General features: G+C 41.6%; 1 protein-coding gene across 1 annotated transcript in view; it reads right to left on the bottom strand.

Annotated features, from left to right (window-relative positions):
* Positions 1 to 18,481, bottom strand: part of LOC136863268 (TRPL translocation defect protein 14) — a 476,558-nt gene that overhangs the window by 402,603 nt on the left and 55,474 nt on the right. The window contains exon 2 of the mRNA XM_067139653.2: positions 12,697 to 12,764. Coding sequence (XP_066995754.1) covers positions 12,697 to 12,764 — 68 coding nt within the window. The remainder of the gene's footprint in view (positions 1 to 12,696; positions 12,765 to 18,481) is intronic.

Below are 18,481 nucleotides of genomic sequence, written 5' to 3'. Positions count from 1 at the left end.
CATCTGCTCTTCAGACTACCTTTGCATGTGTTCAGTGAGAGAAAATATCGTAAGTTGTTCCTGCACATCTGATTTGGCTGATGAGGAATCTCAGTTATGGTAAAAGTAAACGGCAAACTGTATGGGAAATTCAAGATCCAGAAAGGTATCCGGTAGGGCTGTATTCTGTCACCCGTACTCTTCAATATCTAATAAGAATATTATTCGCTTTACGTCCTTCTAGCTACTTTTACGGTTTTCAGAGACGTCATGGTGCCGAGATTTAGTCCCGCAGGAGATCTTTTACGTGTCAGTAAATCTAGACACGAGGCTGACGTGCATGAGCACCTTCAAATAATACCACCGGACTCAAGGTACGTAGAATACAAGGTAGGGATCACGAGAGAGGTGCGCAGTGGCAAAGCAGAGCTGTGACGTCACGCAGGACCCTCGCGTTGAATCTGCTCTGAGTGAGGTAGAGGTAGTTCGAGTAAGAATCACTGTGCACGCAGAAGCTAGGTGCTAATAATACACGATAGTAACATATCTGTGGTGTATAAGAAACCGTGTATGTTTATTTTATGAGATAAAACGTAAAAAGCAGTAATAATGTACACTTTTCAGTATGCTTTGTCATGCCATTGCAGGCTGCACAAATCATAGCAGGCACGCGAAGGAACGAAACATACACTTTCATGAATTCCCTAAAACCACTGACGTAAATAAATGGTGACAGAAGTAATCAAGACATTATCGAAAGCTATCTTTCTCAGCTTCGAGGGTTCGGAAGGCTTTATGACGATCCTCTTCCGACAGCTGTGACGCGAAAGGTGAAATCACTGCTTCTAGCCTCAATGCTTCCAAGGCGATAAGAAATTCCAACTCTTCTCCGGAAGATTATGAAATATTACGCCCAAATATGTATTGATGAACTTGATCAAAACTAGGATATCGTGTGCCAGTCTAAGGCCAGCGTTGAGCCCACAACATCCTATTTTTCATCGGAGGATGAGCAAAGGTTCGTTAAAGCCCTTGAAGATCTAGTAAAACAGCTCGAGGGGTGTCGTGAAACCAAGGAGCTGCTTGAAGACTTCACTGGCTATATAGATTTTAGGATAAAGAAGAGAGAAAACAGGTCAAACTACAAGGGGTGGAAATTAAATTTCAAAAAGAGTCCTTTTTTTTTTTTTTTTTGCAAGTTGCTTTATGTCGCACCGACACAGATAGGTCTTACGGCGACGATGGGACAGAAAAGGGCTAGAAGTGGGAAGGAAGCGCCCGTGGCCTTAATTAAGTTACAGCCCCAGCATTTGCTTGGTGTGAAAATGGGAAACCACGGAAAACCATCTTCAGGGCTGCCGACAGTGAGGTTCGAACCCAATTTCCCGAATACCGGATACGGGCCGCACTTAAGCGACTACAGCTATTGAGCTCGGTAGTTTCAATTTTACCACGGGAAAGAACTGAAAGAGGGTTCTAACATCATCACAAACCTTACGGATATCCTGAAAAAGAAATTCTCCGAAATTTATGAGCTTGCAAGTTGCTTCGTGAGAAGCCGTTCTTTTATTCGAATGGACGCTTTAAACAAAAGTAAGACATTGAAGAGACCGGGTTTCTGTTAATACAACACCGATAAAGAAAGAAGAAAAGCAAAGAAATTCCACTGATGCTATGGATAAGTGTGTTTGATATATTTTTTTTATATCAGCATTATTTTTTGTGTATAACATACCCGTTATTTTTTTATGAAAGGCAATTTATTATGTTGTATATGAAACCAGTGCTAAGAATGTTAATATACAGGCTCATGAATATGGCCTATCAAATGTTAACGTGGAATTTGTCATTTCTTGTCACTTGCAGGAAAACATTTACTGTACTGTTTGTATTGTGGACAGTTTCCTAACATTTGCTGTTTGTGTTGTTGACGGTGTATATAGTTTCCCAATACTGCTTGTAACAACGGACATATTTCTTGCAGTCATCGAGCTTTATGTTCGAGTCTGTAACAATTAGAGCCCCTTGTTATTGTTATCATAGGTGTTGAGAACATGAACATACGGAATGGCCATTCCACTGCTATCACAGTCTTAGCATTGTTACATCCTTTTATACAGATCGAAATACTTCAGAAACGCTGCTGGATTCACACTGTATTTGATCTCCTATTATTATCTCCTATTATTACTCTACTGTAATAGTGAAGTGGAATGCATTTTCCTAGGTGATGTTAAAATATCAATGAAGTTATCTCTAACTTGTGGCTAAAACAAAATAGCTTACAGCTGTGTATTAGCCTACCTCATATAGAGGACAAGGCGCTGAGGGTTCACGTGACGTCATCGACGGCCAAGCTTGGTGGGGAGACCTGCGCGTGATCCCTACCTCTTACTCTAACTACCTTGCACCGGACTGAGCCAGGATCGAACTTGCCAAGTTGGGGTCAGAAGGCCAGCGTCTCAATATCTATGGCAAGTACACCACGAGAGCTGCACATGAAGAATGGTATTGCGGATTTCCTGTTGGTGGTACGAAAATATTCAACCTACGTTATGCAGATGATACTGCACTCATTGCGACTGATGACACGAAAATGGCTGAGTTCATTTCTCGAGTCAAAAATGTCAATGCTCAAATGGGACTACAAATTAATTGGAGAACGTCACAGAAATGCTGTACCTTGGTTCAGTCATTAAGAGAAGAACAGCTAGGGCCAAAAATGTAATGAAGAATTTGTCCCATTTATGGAAGGATCGCTCTATCTTACTACCACTGAAAATGAGAGTAGTATCCAGTCTGGATTCGTGCTACCGACCTGAAGAAAATACCTTCCTCGGAAATGTGGTGCTGTCGAAGATGGTTGCGCATACCTTGCACAGCATTTCGCACCAATGATTCCATTAAAAACCAGTTCAATTTCAGAATCGGCTCATCATCATTAAGTAAACGAAGTTGTACAATTCTTTGGGCACACCATGAGACGTGGGAATGACAGCATAGATAAACTGCTCATTCGTGCAAAATTTTCCGGCTGGAGAGATCGTGGACGAGTTCCCACTCGATGGTCGAACATTATCAAGAATATAACTTAGTTGAACGTTTTCTGCTCAGCACATCTGGTCGAGGACTGCAAGAGGTGGATACAACTAAGCAATAGCCTCCTCGGAGATCATGATCCTCAGAATTGGGGGAACAGTAAGAGAAAGAAATAACGCTATCCGAAATTGCTTTGGATTTTCGATTACGCAATTCTTACCTGACAATTCAACTAACTTTCAGATTATTAATCATACTCAATAACATAAAATGCCAAATATAGTACCTCGTTTGATCCCCTCGTGCTAGCTACATGTACGCGTTGATAAGATTGGGCATGTGATCAAACAGACGACGTATGTTATCCTGAGGCAAATTTTCCCATATTTCCAACAAATAACGAACACATCAACCTGGAGGATGCTGGCGTCCCCTCTGGTCCAACAAATGTTCGCAGGGCAACAAGTCAGGCGGCCTGGCACGCCAAGGAACAGTTAAAACATGACATTAACACTGCTGGGAAACCAGAACCGTCCATAGGCAAGAGTTATGCAGACAGAAAAGAGTTCCTGATCATTCAACTAGCAAAAGTAACATATGAGGCTCCAGAATTTTTTCAAGGTACCACTACCAATGTGTAGTCAATGATCCTCTTACCATACCAGTGACGAATGACCATCACGAGGAACTGTCTCGGTAGTAGATAAACTAATATTAAACAGCAATATTTTACACAACATCTCTGAAATTCAGAATGATTTTTCTAAAGGATGTCAAGATCTTAACAAAGCTACGTGGCGCTCCCTTAACATTTCTTATAATTACGCAAGAAGTGCTTGTGATTCCAGGGCGCACATTTTAAATGAACAGAATTCCACTTGACACAATGCATTAGTTCAGTAAATAGTCATGAAACTACCCAATTAGTAGGTATTTGAACATAAAATATTTATACTGAAAGGGCAATCAATGTATCTCCCGTCACATCTCCGTAATTTTAGGCAGTATGTAATATAAATATTCCTGTGAGTGTGCAGATGGATTTTTACAGATAACTAAGCAGGGAAATTTCCCTGGCTGCGCAACAAGGAATACACATACATATCTGTACCATTACACAGGCGAAATTAAGTATTCGAACAGCAGAATGGTATGCATGCTTCTCGACACTTTAATCCCTTCAGTATGGGGTTTTATCAATGTGGCAGTGTTACACACGTGACCTACCTGTGTAATGTTTCAGTTGCTGCACTATTAGCGTATTATAGAGAATATCCCTTTAAAATAGGTCGAAAGGCGAAGAAACGACCTTGGAAGAAAGAAAGGCAATTATTAGATTTTACAACTAATACAAATCATTGCGAGACAGCAATCCAACAGGTCCGATAAACAAAAACTTTACAAAATTTGCCACGAACTGGACGGCCAACAAAATTAAGTGACGCTGACGGTCGACCTATTCTAAGTAAAATCAACCGATATCCGAAGATCCACTATCGCAGCAGAACTGGAACCAGATTTAAATATAAATGTACATTCGGTAACAGTTTTGTTCGTACAGCTGGAATATGAAACAAGTTGGCTGTTTTGTGAAATAAATATATACTATCTGACCCGTGCGAATATTTCCCACAGTATCGCGATCAGTCACCGAATGGTAATATGTGGAAATAAATGCAAGTATTTATTAATGAAAGGTATTTTATTTTTAGATGATTAATAAATATCAGCCTCATTGTAAGAAGTCGTTATAATAATATATATACAAATTTATTTATACATATAATTATAAAACATTTAAAAAGTAGATATTAAAACAGATATTTTCTTTGTCAGATGTGAATTTTGTTTTGAAACTTCTTTACTTTACAAAACTTCTTTGAAATCAATGTTAGCGGTTAAAATATGATCATATTTTACTTCTTGGCCTATGTGTCTTTAACACAAACATAAATATCACAATTTACACACTCGTTAAAAAGCCACGTATAAATGTCCATACGAAAAAAACAGGTTTTGGTACATAAAATCCTACCCTTTGAAGCGTCTGGCCTTGTGATTTATTAATGGTCATAGCGAATGCTACTTTTATTGAGAATTGTTTTCTTATCATTTGTAAATGCACGGTTGGATAAGACGGTGTGAGGTTAATGCGGGGTACGAGCACAGTTTTATCGGAGTAAATGAATTTAGCAGTGATCGCCAAGTAAGTTACTACTAATCTTGCAACATTAATCCATCCCCGATTTGCCTTAAGGTTTCTAATGAACATAGTAGCATTTTCCTTTAAAAGCCATTTATGAAGTGGTAAGCCGGACGGATTTAAAAGAGTTCAAGAATTCCATGGGGTACAATTGAACGTTGTTTATTTTTTCATGTTGGACAGAATCGGAACTGAGGTAAACATTTTCCTCTCCAGGAAATAGATTGGAAATGGCATATTCATTAATTGTTGTACGATCATAGCTCTTTTGGACATGAAATCGCCATTGAAGAGAATTCCGAAACATTTTGTTCATTGATTTCGATGGTAATAATACTATAGTAATTACAATTACAATATTTCTGAATTTTGATCGCTTCATTGTACGTAGGTGGATCCAAAGGTTAGTTGCATTAACGGGCCGCAGCAGCGCGCTGTGTGTCGCAAACGTGGGCACAGCGGAGAAAGGGACATACACTGCCCACACGTCTGTTAGGCAGGTCGCTGTGGTGTCTCGTGTAGTATTGTGGTAATAGCGGCCAAATGCAATGGCGCGTCAACTGGACGTTCACTCCAAATATGAGGTGCGGGCGACAATCCCATTCCTATGGGCCAAAAGGAAGAATTGCACGGACATTCACCGTGAAATTAGTGCTGTGTATAGGGAGCGGGCCATTTCCCGGCAAGGTATCGTAAAGTGGTGTCAGCAATTCCAAGCCGGACGCACGGATATCACCGAAAACCATCGCGAAGGCAGGCTCGCAACGTCCAGGACCCGTGCAAAGGTCAACAGTGTGAATGCGATCATTACACAGAACCGGCGCACTAAACTGAGAGAAATCGCGACGCAGCTGAACATGTCGTATGGCAGTGTGTTCGCCATTGTTCACGAGGGCTTGGATATCGTAAGGTGTATCAAAGGTGGGTCCCACGTCTTCTCACTGATGAGCACAAGGGACGTTTCCAATCCTCCCTGGCATTTTTGCAACGCTATGCCGCAGACGGCAACGGGTTTCTGCGGCGAATCTTCACAGGCGACGAAACGTGGGTCCACCACTTCACCCCCAAAACGAAGCGAACATCAATGGAATAGGTGCACCCCTCATCACCACAACGAAGGAAGGCCAAGGTTCAACCTCAGCCGGTAAGGTTATGGCGACAGTGTTCTTTGACATGGAGGGTTTGCTGCACGTGGAATTCATGCCGAAAGGAACGACGATCAACACGGCCTCTTATTGTCAAACGTTGCACCGGTTGCGTAAAGCGATTAAAGAGAAGCGCCGGTGTGATTTTGTTGCACGATAACGCAACACCTCACAAGGCCCGCCAAACGAGAGAACTGCTGCAGCGTTTCAAATGGGAGGTCTGGCAACATCCACCCTACAGTCCCGATCTAGCGCCATGTGACTTTCATCTGTTCGGTAAGCTCAAAACGGAGCTCGGTGGTCGACGTTTCCAGACGACGAGGCGGTGAAGGCCGCTGTCTCCGAGTGGTTGCAGAACGCTGGAGGAAATTTCTATGCATCCGGCATCACGTTGGTTGTGCGTTCGCAGAAATGTTAGGAGTCTCTTGGAAACTACGTGGAAAAGTGACATTACAGTGTATGTCGTTATAGTCGTGTTGCTGTTGTATAGGTGGTGTAATAAATGGCCATAACTGGGAAGTGCAACTTATTTTCTGATCTGCCCTAGAAGTAATCTGTTTGAACTTCTAAATCACCTGTTACCCAATTTAAGTAACCATTCAGTGAAAACAGGATCATCATTCGCCTTCATATTTCGAGTCAACTTATGAATTCTAACATGAGACCATAAGGCCGATCGTTTAACTGTATTTTCAACGATGGCTGTTCGCTTGGCATGTGTAACAACGGGTAATACCTGATGGAAATCTCCACCAAACAGAATTATTTTGGCTCCATAAGGGAGAATATTATTCATGACGTTTAAAAGTCGATCGACAACGCTTAGCGTGTCTTTCGGAACCATTGAAATCTCGTCCCAAATGATGCGGTCTGAGACACGAAGAAGTTGTGCATCCTTGGTGTGAGTGCAAATCCATGAGACTGATGTATTCAAGATGGGTACAAGTAGTTTGAAAATCGAATGCGATTTGCGTCCCCCTGGTAGAAAATTGGCAGCAATAGGTGACCATGCAACTAATAAATAAAACATTGTTTTCACCTCGTAAAATGTGGTATAATGTTTGATCGGCAAATGTTTTACCGGAGCCGCCAACCACGGTCCATCATTGAAGTAACAATTGGGAATTTTATTCCTTGCTACATTACCTAAAGACTTTCTCAGCTATTACCTTCTGCTTTACGTTTAGCTTTTCATAAAATGTCTTTCCGTTCGTATGTTCTTCTTCTATGTTGAAAGCTTCTGTTGTATGTTGTGCAACGATCACAACAGGAGTCTGTTGCTTGAATTGTTGACAAGATTTGCCATGATATTGAAATGATTCCCCAATTTTAGCAGTGTGAGGTTGTAGGCTTCAGGTAGCGTGTCTCCGACAATCTTCTAAAAGTGCGTCCTGAAATGTTGTCCACAGCTCAAGTATATTGGCAAAAGAACAGAATATGCAAATGATAGCGAAAAGCCATCTCATTTGCGCTGGAATTTTGTGTCTGACAGCCTCCTGCAAGCATTCTTTCCACTCGGCAACGTTAATGACTAAGTGTAAATTTTTCTGCAGCTTGTTGAAATGAGTTATACAGTATTCAATCAACTGTGCGTAGATAGTCAAACGACTGCAGTCTTTTGACGTGCACAAGTAGTACTCGGAGGTAGTATCTATCGATGTAGGCCGAATTTACAGTGTAGATCGCTCAAAGCATTTTTGGGGGGAATATTCCATTGCTCTTTTGACCACACAAAATGTTCGGGAATTTCGTTGTAAAGGTACTTGCGGGCGGTAATATTCTCGTCGCACAATTTTAAAAAATGCCATGAGATAGGATTCCTTTTCAAGGTTAGCATTAGCTTCGTATCCGGCGTGGAAGTATACCATTTGTTCTTCCGAAAAGTGGACAGGGAGTTGGACTATACGAGATCGTTGGAAAAGTCGACGTTCGTGTAATCGCCATATAGCCTATGGTGGGCTCACATAACGACAGTTCAAATAAATGTTCAGTTCGTCAACTGTAAGCTACTGCTGGCCTTCACAATCTGTACGCAATCGAAAAGCTGCGCAGGCATGTCCTTTATACACGTATTTATACAAACATTTAACAGATTTGATTGAAGAACAACGCTCGAGATTGATATGACAACGGTATTTTCCACTGAGATATCTACAATATGGTAAAAACCACCGATTATCAATGATAAATGATTGAACTGTCATTGTAACACCGTTATCGCGTCGTCTATAAATATGGTAGGCATTAACATTTAAATTAGTTTACTCTTGAAAAACTTTTGGATAATTTTAATACATTTTTGTTCTTGCATGCATGGACTGTTTCTATTGATAGTACCGCATGTCCGCGTACCATGCATTCCTGAATAACTTCAAAAAGTTGAGGGTCTGTTTCTTTATCTGGAATTTCTGCACAAATTAGAGTCTACATCTTCAACTGAACGTAATTTAACTTCATTTGACAGAATGAGCAGAATGTGTTCATGAGGGAGACCTCCCTTTTGAAATTCATTAACACAAACATGACCAATGACTACGCCTTGTTCGTGTTTTTTTAAGATATAATAACGTTTGCTATTTTAAATGAAAAACCCTAGTAACTTAAGTCAGGTCTATGTACAACTCTTTTATATGGTATCAAATGAGAAGTGATTTCAGTCCACTTGAGGTTGCCAGTAATTGTGAGATACGGATCAGGCTTTCCTAAACGGGCAACAACGGCCATCGCATCCTGACAATTTTGAAGCACATTTCGGGCGCTGGCAATGTAAGTTGAAGGAAGAATAACAGGGATTCCCCCCAACAGCCCCTCTTTGTTCAGCATCAGCGTTAATGAAGTCCATCGAACCTTTGTAACTATCCGCTCTGAGTTTTTGTTGGTGCGATCGAACGAATGCCAACCTGGAACCTTCTACTTCGACATAACTGTCAACAATATACTGTTGAAATAATTTACCTGAAGCATTAAGGATACTGAAACCATCTGTAACCGGTAACCGATAGCAATAGTACTGTAACTGAGTTGTGACAGTTCTCAACGCAACAGTAAACTTATGAACTTGAACACGTGGCTCACCTGAAGTCCATTCAGAATCACCACATGGGAAAAGCAATTGATATCACAGTGGATCAGAATGGGGGTTCGTGTACGATATTTCAGTAAGTGCACCAGTTCTTTTAGAATAGATGACAAAATCAACATTGCCTGGTGGTGTTCCATCATCAGTGACAACAGCAGCAGCCACCTCACCGACTGTAGGGTGCAATGGATATTGAAGGATGAAATGCATTTGCTAGTAGTAAATTGAATTTAAAATCAGGTATAGTGTCATATATATATATAACTTGTCCTGACTGACTAAGTGAGTGATTCATCATCGCCGAGCCAAAACTACTGGACATAAAGAAATGAAATTCTGAGGATACATTTATATTACAATGTAGGTGCTCGCTAAGGGTGGATTTTTGGATATTCCGTCGCTAAGGGGGTGAAAAGAGGGGTGAATTTTTGAAATGAGTATCTATATCTCAAAACTTTAAAAGTTTACAGATCTAAAAATTGGTATTTAGAATCTCCTCTAAAAATAAAGAAATACGTATTTTTTTGTTTTCCGGAAATCGCAATAGGAGGGGTGAAAAAGGGTGAAAATGGGTTGAATGCCTTTAACGAGGATACTTATATCTCACAAACCGAAGACATTACAGACCTGAAAATCTGTATTTGGGATCTCCTTTAAAAATAAAGAAACACGTATTCTTTTATTTTCGGACAAAACCAATAGGATGGGTGAAAAGGGTGAAAAGGGGGTTGAATGCCTTACATCAGGATTCTTATATCTTAGAAACTTAAGCTATTACAGACCTGAAAATTTGTACTTGGGATCTCCTATAAAAATAAAGAAACGCGTGTTTTTTTGTTTTTGGAAAATCCAAATAATTGAGGGTGAAAAGGGGGGTGATTTTTAAAATGAGTGTATCTAAATCTCAAAACTTTAAAAGATTATAGGTGTAAAAACTGGTATTTAGAATCTCCTTTAAAAATAAAGAAACAAGTATTATTTGTTTTCGGAAAATCCCAATAGGAGGGGTGAAAAAGGGTGAAGAAGCGGTTGAATGCCTTTAATGAGGATATTTATATCTCAGAAACTGAAGATATTACACACCTGAAAATTGGTACTTGGAAACTCATTTAAGAACAAAGAAACACGTATTTTTTTGTCTTTGGAAAATCCAATTAATGGGGGTTAAACGGGAGTGACAAATTGGGGTGAATTTTTAGAAAGATTATAACTACAGCGTATCTCAGAAACGTAAAATGTTACAGACGTAAAAATTGGTATTTGGAATATCCTGTAAAAGTAAAGAAACATTGGTGATTTGTTTTTGTAAACTCCACTTAAGGGGGACTAAACAGGGGTGAAATTTTAAAATGAGCATTTCTAGAGTATATCTAAAAAACGTAACATATTACAAAAGTGAAAAATGGTATTTTTTAATCTCTATTACAAATAAAGAAACATGTATTTTTTTGTTTTCGGAAAAACCAATTGGGTGGGGGGGGGGTACAAGTGAATGAAAAAGGGGGTTGAATTCTTTTCATTAGGATACTGATATCTCAAAAACTGAAGATGTTACAGACGTGAAATTTGGTATTTGAAATCTCCTTTAAAAATAAAGAAATACGTAGTTTTTGTATTCGGAAATCTAGGGAAATTGAAAAATTAGTTGAAATATTTGTATGAAGATACTATTATCTCAAAAACGAAAGATTTTGCAGACGTGAACACTGGTATTTGGAATCTGCTTTAAAAGTAAAGAAAGACGTATTCTCGGATAATCCAATGAAGGAGGGGGGGGGGCGGAGGTGAAAGAATTGAAAAATTAATTGAATTAATTGTATGTGGATACGTACATCTAATAAAAACTAAAGTTGTTACAGACGTGAAAATTGGTATTTGTATCTCCTTTAAAAACAAAAAAACGCGTTTTTTTGAGGGGGGAAATCATCTTTGGAGGCGGGGGTGAAAAGGAGTTGAATTCCTTTTATGAGGACTCATATCTCAAAAACTGAAGATGTTCGAGTCGTGAAAATTGGTATTTAGAAGACCCTTTACTCTTAAAGAAACAAGTACATTTTGCCGGAAAATTCACTTCGTAGGAGGGGGGGGGGGTGAAAGGAAGTGAAAAAAAAGTGAATTATTTTTATGTGGATACTCATATCTCAAAACTGAAGGTAACAGGCGTGAACATTGGTATTTGGAATCTCCTTTAAACATACAGAAAAGAGAAAACCGAGCTAGTTGGCAGTGTGGTTAGGGTCGCGCAGCTGTGAGCTTGCATTCAGGAGATAGTAGGGTAAAACTCCACTGTCGGCAGCCCTGAAGATGGTTTTCGGTGGTTTTCCATTTTCACGTACGGTAAGGCAAATGCTGGGGCTGTACTTTAAGGCCACGGCCATTTCCTTCTCACTCCTAGCCCTCTCCTATCCCATAGTCGCCATAACACCCATCTGTGTCGGTGCGACGTAAAGCAAATCGGAAAGAAAGCAAAAAAGAAAGAAATATCATTAGAGCCAGTTACACGCATAATTTGTAGCTTTGTTCATTTCTGCAAATTGCTTTTCATTATAATACTACACGCATATATTTCCTAATATGACAGCACTCGTTGATTTATTTGAATAGCGTACTATTTTTCCGCACTTAGTATTGTAGTGGATATAAATTTCAAATTCACACAAACGTAACGAGCTAATGCGCATTTATGAAAATCGTTTGTGAGTTGACGAAACAATAAACGGCGCGTCGCGCCGTAACAGAAGCTACACAACTCTAAGCAGTCGAATCCCGCGGGACTCAATACCTAGATGGGCCAATATAGAGAGATCTTCCCAGTTGAGAGAAGGGAATAATAATTAACAGAATTCCAGAGCTTTACCAGTGTGTCATCCAAATTAAATGCACCACCAGGAAAATAAAGAAAATAGTAATGACAATTTCATTATTGTTTAATGGAGAAAAAATGCAACCTTCTAAGAAACCATCAACATTTAATTTTACATCTTAATATGTATTTAAATGCACACCGTTATAATCTCTAACAATTACTCATTCCACACACCTCGTGATTTCTGATACCAATGGTAAGAAAAGCTCTTCATGAACTTCCGTGTCCTACTCATTACATACTAGAACTAGCCACACTATGTAAACTCATTCTTATAGTTAATAATGGTACTTAATAATAATTTATTACTATATAGAAAGACAACATATGTTTAAGTTGTTAAAGTAATGTAAGAAGTTTAGCAAAGGAAAAATATGCAACTAACCTTCCAGCCCATGTTTTCAAAAAAGGTACATAGTCGCGATTGTCCGGTCGTCTTCCCTCCACAAGGACCTGAAAGAGATTGAAAATTATTTCAAATGTAACAAATGAAGGAAATCTTAGCTCTATCCACCTCCAGGAGGCAAACCTTTCAAAAATGTAAAACGTACGTTTCTTAAAACATGTTAAATTACTATCTTATCTCAATTATATGTGAAAAGACAACAGACAATTTATGTTATCGGACAATTTACAATCGTACATTAACATTTCTTTCGCAGAGAGTATGGGACGTTGTATGCAGGAGGAAAGGCATACATACATACATACATACATACACACACACACACACATATTATCCGCACACTTTATCTTGGTGCATTTGTGTGCGGGGGTGAGGAGTAAGGAGGGAGCTGTCCCGGTATCGATAGTGCTGCCTGGTGCTGCCAAATGAATGAAAATGAAATCTGAATTGAATCGAGAATATGATCGATCGATATGAAATTTCTAAACCGTTATCATCTTAAGCCAACAACTATGTCACATATACATTATATAACATTATAAAACATTTCTCGATGCGAATCTTGTTCCTAGCATGAATTCTATACTTCGGCTTTGTTGTGTAAACAACAGCAGTACTAGTACGTAAAGTGTACGCCAGATGTCGCACAACGATGCTTAAGCGATTCATAGTTTGTTTCAAAGGTTGCCAGTACGAATCTCGAAGATCGCCGAGGTCGACCAAGACCGTGGCATAGTCTGGCTCAGAACGAGAGATGATTACATTTGTAGGGCGTGTACGGTACAGTAATCGGAATCGGGTACAGGGAGAGGCTATTTTAAACATCACCATAACAACTCAGTTTCGATAACATTTATTGGCATGAAAGTTGGAGTCTCAACACATGGAAGTGTGAAATTCATATCACCTAGTAAATCTTCGTGCGGCCATCAGCTTCTGGCTGGACAGCGAACTTTCCAATACTCCGTCGCCAGGCTGGTCTCAAAGTTTTAGATGTTCCAATGACCATATTCCACCACCAGACTGATCTTGCAGCTCCATAAGTTCCAATTACCATATTCCATCACCAGGTTGAACTTCAAGTTCTGTAAGTTCCACTTCCATCATCCTAGGCAGGAAATGTCACGGTAGTGACCCAAGGCATAGTCCCCTGCCGTTAAGTCCGCTCTCAAAAATACAAACGACGTCACATACTCTCCTCATTTAATGTATTTTTACCAAGATACGATGAGCAGTCTATGGTTAAAGAAAAATAACACTTTAATGACTATTCACGCGTTATTACATTCACTCGTCTCACTTGGTCGAGTCCACAAGCAAAATATCGGGTCTGAATTCCCGAAAAGAAATTTCAAACTATTTACACAACTAAATTTTACTTCTCACGCTTGGTCGAGTCCACAAGTAGAAACAGCGAGGAGAAGTGTCAAAATATCACATTGTCAAACGTCCTCGTTTCACTTGATCAAGTCCAGAAGTAAAGTTTTATCCACCAGTTTTTACACTGTCGTTGAAAATTTTTCGAACACTTTATAAATGTTCCATGGTTTAAAGTACCTTAAACGTCCGTAGACCTTGCTAATATTTATACACTTTCATCGAAATTGTTCTGACACTTTATGAATGCTTCGTGGTTGAGAGTAAATTGTACGTCCGTAAACCTTGCTAAAAGCTGGCCCCGTGGTGTAGGGGTAGCGTGCCTACCCCTTACCCGGAGGCCCCGGGTTCGATTCCCGGCCAGGCCAGGGATTTTTACCTGTATCTGTGGGCTGGTTCGAGGTCCACTCAGTCTACGTGATTACAATTGATAAGCTATCTGACGGTGAGATAGCGGCCCCGGTCTAGAAAGCCAAGAATAACGGCCGAGGGGATTCGTCGTGCCAACACACGACACCTCGTAATATGCAGGCCTTCGAGCTCAGCAGCCGTCGCTTGGTAGACCAAGGCATTTCAGGTGCTGTAGTGCAATGGGATTACGCTTAAACCTTGCTATGTTCCAACACCTGGAATGTTATCGCACTTTGAAAGAAATGACACGTTCGTAGAACATAAAGGACCTTAGAATATTGAAATACGAGTTCACTCGCCTTATTACATCGCTGTTTCACCAAGCCGTCTGGCCAACAGTCGCTGCATACGTTCCGCCCTTCCAGCGACCAGATCCGGTGTGTGGAGGGTTCTTATTTCTGGAGGCACCGTGAGGCCACACCCTCCGCGTGGCGGTCAACACAAGCTACATCGCCTCCAATATGCTGTTAATTCTAATAAGAGAAAGAGACAGCAGGGAGAATTGGAAAAGTGAAACTTAAGAAGTATCAACCTGCCTCCATGCTCAGCATGTTACCAGCTGGATATGGTGATGGGTAAAGAATAGTCGTGGAATCGTGTAGTAAGGGCTAGGGAATGAACAACTTAGGCGGAAGCAGAAAGATGCCTACTTGTAAAACTTGGCATTTTGTACCTAGCACACGCGAGGATGTGGATTAGATGGTGCAGAGGTTATGTTAGTTATGAAATAGTGTTCTATGCACAAATCATGTCCATATTCCGTTCTGGTGTTGTCTGTGGGGTCGATCCGTCTCGGCACTTCCTCTTCCTTGCCATCTACCAAGTCATGTCGCTAGAAATCCCAGGACTTGCGACACCGTCTGGTCTCCATGGGGCGCTAGGTACCGTGTCTCCAATTCCAGAGAATGGGGCCACGCACGTCGGGGCGGAGGCAGGCACATTGTGCTGGGCCTCCTTCCTCTCTGCCCGTGCCATGGCCCGGTAAACGGGGCAACTGAGACGGGAGACCGAATTGTTGATGATGCTTGTTGTTTAAAGGGGCCTAACATCCAGCTCATCAGCCCAGAGGCCGAGTTGCTTCCGGCACAATTGGAACACATTGGCGCCTCCCTAGCTGCCGAGCAAACTGTGGTGGTCGTCGTCACCAGAACAGCGGTTGCAGCATTCCGAGAGTCCACAGGCAATCTGACGGTGGCCCCATCTAATACAGCGGAAACACTCCCAAGAGCTGTTGAGGGGGATATTTACTTTTCACCTGACTGCCGCTTCTTGCTGGGCCGGCTTTTTCCTGGTGCGAGGGCGGCGTCTTCTTCCTGGCAACGTTCTCAGCTCGTTAGGTGGTGGGGTGAGGCCACGTCCTGGAAATCACTGCCTAGGTGCCACGAAGGTACGGGCTGCCCCGCTACAACTCCAGCGTTCTTCTTGTTTTCTTCTTGGGTGGAGGCGGCGGCAGTGGGCGCTGGCGCCCCGGTGTGATACTAGTCCTGTAGGCCACACTCAGCCGTCTGTGTCGTAGAAGTGATGCTAGCAGGCCATGAGACTTGCGTAGCAGCCAAAGAAAGCCAAGGGACGTCCGACTTCCACCTCCGTGTTGTGTCGTCTTCTTACCTCCATATTTTATACATGGAGCGGGGTGTGACTTACGAGGCCACATCATTTTGTATTGTATCAACCATTGTTTTAGTTTGTTATGAACTATATGAATATGATAACTGGGTTATGTAATTGATTGTTGGTCTATCGCATTAATATGCTTGTCGTTAATGCAAATCGTGTTTCAAAACGGCGTTTTAATCATACAAACTGATGGATAAGTTGTTGCTGGGTGACGTGTTAGCTGACGGAAGTCGGAAGTTAGTTGAACACGTCAACTCTGCCAAGAAAGTTACCCGCTCAGCTATTTCGCTCTAATTTAATGAAAATACTTCACATTTAAAGTTCATTATATCCACTGTACTGGCACTACGTAATAATGTAAACTCGTGTCCTCATCCCGAGGTGGTGCAGCTCTTTTCAGGCACACCCCCATTGGAGGTGAGCTGCATGTACCATTTTAACCACATACCAGCCCTCCTGCCATTCTTAAATTCCTGGCAGTACCGGGAATCGAACCCGGGCCCCCGAGGACGGCAGCTAATAACACTAACCGTTACGCTACAGAGGCGGACAAAACTCGTGTCCTCATCCTGAGGTGGTGCAGCTCTTTTCAGGCACACCCCCATTGGAGGTGAGCTGCATGTACCATTTTAACCACATACCAGCCCTCCTGCCATTCTTAAAATCCTGGCAGTACCGGGAATCGAACCCGGGCCCCCGAGGACGGCAGCTAATAACACTAACCGTTACGCTACGGAGGCGGACGGCACTACGGGTACAATACATAAATATATTCATACATACAAGGGTAGGAGAAGTGCAAAAAAGAAAGTAATTTTTGGCTGAATTAGCTACCTGAGAAATATTTTACTGAAGTACAATTTCAAATTACTTTCCCAATAAGTAAGCAGCAAAATTACAATTACTTAAAAGAACACCAGTCTTAAGGAAATCACTACATTTTCGCATCGGGCTGGAATGACACCAAACTTTGCAAGGGGAAAAAAATTACTTCATTTCGTGTTTGTTTAATAGTATCGAGGCATTATATTGCTATAACTACGTGAGACATGATACATTGGAACTTACAAAATTATTATTTTTTCCACAATATTTATTTGATGTCATTGACTTAGCATTTACCGGCCCCGCCTTTCACCCGGAGGCCCCGGGTTCGATTCCCGGTCAGACCAGGAACTTTTACCGGGATCTGAGGGTTGGTTCAAGATCCACTCAGGCTATGTGATTACTATTGAGGAGCTATCTGACAGTGAGATGGCGACCCCGATCTAGAAAACCAATAATAACGGCCGACAGGATCTGTAGCGCTGACGATGCGTTACGTCGTAATCTGCAGGCCTTCGGGCTGAGCAGCGGTCACTTGGTAGGTGAAGGTCCATCAGGGATGTCATACCACGGGGTTACCGAGCGAGTTGGCCGTGCGGTTAGGGGGGCGCGCTGCTGTGAGTTTGCATTCGATAGTGGATTCGAACCCCACTATCGACAGCTCTGAAAATTGTTTTCCGTGGTTTCTCATTTTCTCACGAGGCAAATGCTGGGGCTGTACCTTAATTAAGGCCACGGCCGCTTCCTTCGCACTTCTAGCCCTTTCTTATCCCATCGTCTCCATAAGATCTATCTGTGTCGGTGCAACGTAAAGCAACTTGTAAAAAAAAAGGACCACGGGGTTTTGTGGACTAAAAATCAATCATCTTTTGCTACCGCATTTTCCCGCACTTGTGGGGTCGCGGATGCGAACTGCGTCGCACATGTGGATTTGGCCATTTTTTACGACCAGATGCCCTTCCTGACGCCTACCTTATATGGAGGGATGTAATCACTATTGCATATTTCTGTGGCGGTTGCTAGTGTGGTATGTTGTCTGCATATGATGAGGAGAGTGTCGGGACGGACATATACACCCAGTCCCCGAGGCAGAAGAATTAATCAGAAGCGATTAAAAACCCCGACCCGGCCTGGAATCGAACCCGGGACCCTCTGAACCGAAGGTCAGTACGCTGACCATTCAGCCAACAAGTCGGACATGGACTAAAAATCAATACAATGGACAAATAATCAGTCCTATCACAATTATTATTATTATTATTATTATTATTATTATTATTATTATTATTATTTGCTATTTACTTTACGTCGCACCAACACAGATAGGTCTTATGTTGACGATGGGACAGGAAAGGCCTAGGAATGGGAAGGAAGCGGCCGTGGCCTTAAGGTACACCCCCAGCATTTGCCTGGTGTGAAAATGGGAAACCACGGAAAACCATCTTCAGGGCTGAGAACAGTGGGGTTCGAAACCACTATCTCCCGGATGCAAGCTCACAGCTGCGCGCCACTAACCGCACGACCAACTCGCCAG

Source organism: Anabrus simplex, chromosome 2, assembly GCF_040414725.1.
Source record: "Anabrus simplex isolate iqAnaSimp1 chromosome 2, ASM4041472v1, whole genome shotgun sequence".
Taxonomy (NCBI): domain Eukaryota; kingdom Metazoa; phylum Arthropoda; class Insecta; order Orthoptera; family Tettigoniidae; genus Anabrus; species Anabrus simplex.
This window is presented reverse-complemented; position numbering and strand designations above follow the sequence as displayed.